Source organism: Quercus lobata, chromosome 2 (assembly GCF_001633185.2).
Source record: "Quercus lobata isolate SW786 chromosome 2, ValleyOak3.0 Primary Assembly, whole genome shotgun sequence".
Classification (NCBI taxonomy): Eukaryota; Viridiplantae; Streptophyta; class Magnoliopsida; order Fagales; family Fagaceae; genus Quercus; species Quercus lobata.
In genome coordinates, this window is record NC_044905.1 from 52,697,729 (window position 1) to 52,700,742 (window position 3,014).

General features: G+C 35.7%; 1 protein-coding gene across 1 annotated transcript; it reads right to left on the minus strand.

Moving 5' to 3' along the window:
• Positions 1-243: 243 nt before the first annotated feature.
• On the minus strand, positions 244-2,003 carry LOC115978011 (AP2/ERF and B3 domain-containing transcription factor RAV1-like). The gene has a single exon (XM_031100045.1). The coding sequence runs from the start codon at positions 1,300-1,302 to the stop codon at positions 277-279; it is 1,026 nt and encodes a 341-aa protein (XP_030955905.1). The 5' UTR covers positions 1,303-2,003; the 3' UTR covers positions 244-276.
• Between the last annotated feature and the right edge of the window lie 1,011 nt (positions 2,004-3,014).

The following is a 3,014-nucleotide window of genomic DNA, read 5'->3' on the forward strand; positions in this document are numbered from 1 at the left end:
TCGATCTTGATTAATTCATTAACAATTTATAGTTGATTTCGAAATTTTGGGACCAAAACTTGATTTTTTATTGTTATATATTTGTTTTGTTTGGAAAAAAAAAAAAAAAAAAAAAAAAAGAAAGAAGAAGAAGAGGGAGAAAGGAGAAAATAACCCCCTTATGATCTTTTACTTTCTAACTTCAACAGAACTTGTAGAGTTTGTAGAGGTGAAATACATACAGACACACACACACACATATATATATATATATATATATATATATTTTTTTTTTCTTTATATATTATTAGTTACAAAACTACTTGTAGGTGTCTCTAAAATGTTGAAAATGTTGACACCAAATAACCTAACCACCTTAACAGCTTGAATAGTGGCTGATGACTTTACCTTATCAAGCACTTCCGCAAAACTAGATCCATTTCGCGGCCTCCATCCTATGAAGAACTTCTTATCAGGCCCCATTGATCTCTGAAAGCTAACTCTATCCCCAGCTTTCAGGTTCTTCTCCTTCACAAATTTGCTCCACCCTTTTGTTAAAACATAGCTCTGACTACTACTCCAATAGCAATATCTAAACCTCCACACCTTCCCAATACTATCTTCAAAATTCAACAGCACACCCTTTGCAGCACTTTCAGTAGGCAATGGAAAATACTTCTCGGCTTGCTGTTTAGGAATAACCAAGCGGTTAAGTTTCCCTACATCACTTGGTGTCACCACCTTCTCAAAAAGGTACTCTTTTGCTACATCAAATAGCTCAGACTCAGACACAGGTGTGTCCATGAGCCAGTTATCTCTATGTCTTTTTCTAGTGCCATGACTCGCACAAATATTGTACTCACTTTGCTCAAGCTCATGTGTATAAGAGTGTTTCCGGAGCATGTCCACAATTTCATCCTTTGAATGAGAATTCAAGAAATACAATTCATTGGCATCTTTGTGAGGCTCCAAAGTGTGCTGGAGATTTGTGATGGCATTGTGGCCACGAAACCTTAGTGCTGCAATGTCATAGGCCTTAGCAGCTTGTTCTTCCTCATCGAAAGTTCCTAACCACACGCGTTGATGCTTGTCGTATATTTGTGCTCCCCATCTGCCGTTGGGTTGAGGAACTACTCCCTTGTATTTGGAAGATGGTAACTTTTTCGAATCCGCTTCGATACCAATTTCTGAGTTTGATTTAGCACTACTCCCACTACCCATTTGGCATGAGTTCTCCATGGACCTTTTCACAGTAAAACTTGAAGATGTTATTGACCCACTTGTGCTCTCATCTAAGCAGATCATGGCCATTTTTAAACACATATATGTCTACAAAGTAAAAGTTAAAAGTGGAAAGAAAGAAAGGTTTATTATAAGAAAAACCTAAAGTTGGGTTAATTGAAGGTGATAATTAGGAAAGAGTGATGGATATTTGGTGTGTTGGTGTTGGTGTTGGGTTAACTTATAGGATGGTGGAAATGAGATAGTTCATGGTTATGAAGTGAACATGTTGGTGGTTATAAGCATTCCTTTATGATGTGTATTGAGTTGTGGGAATTGTATGAAAAGTTGGTCCCACTTGGGCAAGTTGATGGGATACACATGAGTGTAGCCAGACCTTGTTTTTTGCAAATTCATCCCCCCTGGAAACTAGATCAACCTGACCAACGCCTTTTTCTTTCTTTATTTCTTTCTATTTACATGTCCAAGACCAAGAGGAATATGTGACCCCTTTTTCTCGAACTTTTTCTTTGCCCCCACACCAAATACTTCTTTTTTTGCTGAATCCCACACCAAATACTTCATCAAGCTTTTCTATATTTCAGTTAATGGGTGACTCTGATCGAAGAAGAGTTTTCTCCAACATAAATGGGGCTGGGTTGAAATTCCCTAGGTCATAAGTGGCATGGTCTAATTGGCCATCCCACACAAGGGTTTGTCTTATTGTCCAGGTTCAAAATTGGTATCTGTTAAAAATCATTATTACAAAATCCACAACCAACAATGGCAGGTTATCCCAATTGGGCCAAATCAGTTTTGGTTTGTTTGTCTGTTCAGTTCATGCACTAGAACATAATAATTATGATTTAACATGTTTATTTTATTTTTTTTGCAAAGTAAATGATTTAACGTGTTTAAATTGGAAGTAAAGTTAAATGTAAAAAAAAAAATATGATGCTTGTCAATTGTCATGCACTACTTGCAAAGATTAACATCACCAACCTATCCCATCCATTTTTGGCTTGATCCAGATTTCACCTATAACCTTATAGATCATCAACATATATGGACACACTGGCGCTGGAGATTGTCTTTATGCTTTCTTTCGTGGAAGCTGCGGCCAGCGAATATGTTGTGGGTAGTAGGACCCGTAGCTTATGACTCCCACTGCATTGGAGCTTCTCGACAATGCGCTATACGTGAAGTCCCCCAAAATTGAATCATTTCTTATTTCAAACGTTGCACTCGGATTTTGATTTGAGCACCCATTTATTTGTTTGTTTGTTTGTTTGTTTGTTTGTTTTTTTTTTTGAATCTTTGATACAAGATAAGATTCTACTCTAGCCTAATCTAAGTGTATATGTATGTAAAGTTCCCGAATCTCGGCTCTTGCCCCCTACACCCCATAAACACTTATACTTATGGAGTGACCATCACATCAAGGGTATGCGGTGGTAGCACCCATTTGTTAAATTTGCTATAAATGGATATAACATTTGATTGAATTGGTAAAAATTAAATATAAAAAAAAAATGGAAAAAGTATTTAATTCATTTGGCAGTATGAATTTAATGAATATACATATGGCTAAACAAATATTATTTAAGTGGAATTAAAAAAAGAAAGAAAAAGATTTTAAGTGGGATATGATAGGACTGTTGTTGAAGTTATGGTACGTACTTTAAATGTAACCAGTTCATGCATATGCATGAGTTACATTTAATTAAATACGTATTAAAAGAGTTTTGTTAGTACATATTTTTTAGTGTTAACAAATCGTGATAAATGTGTCAAATTGTGAGTTTAGTTAAATA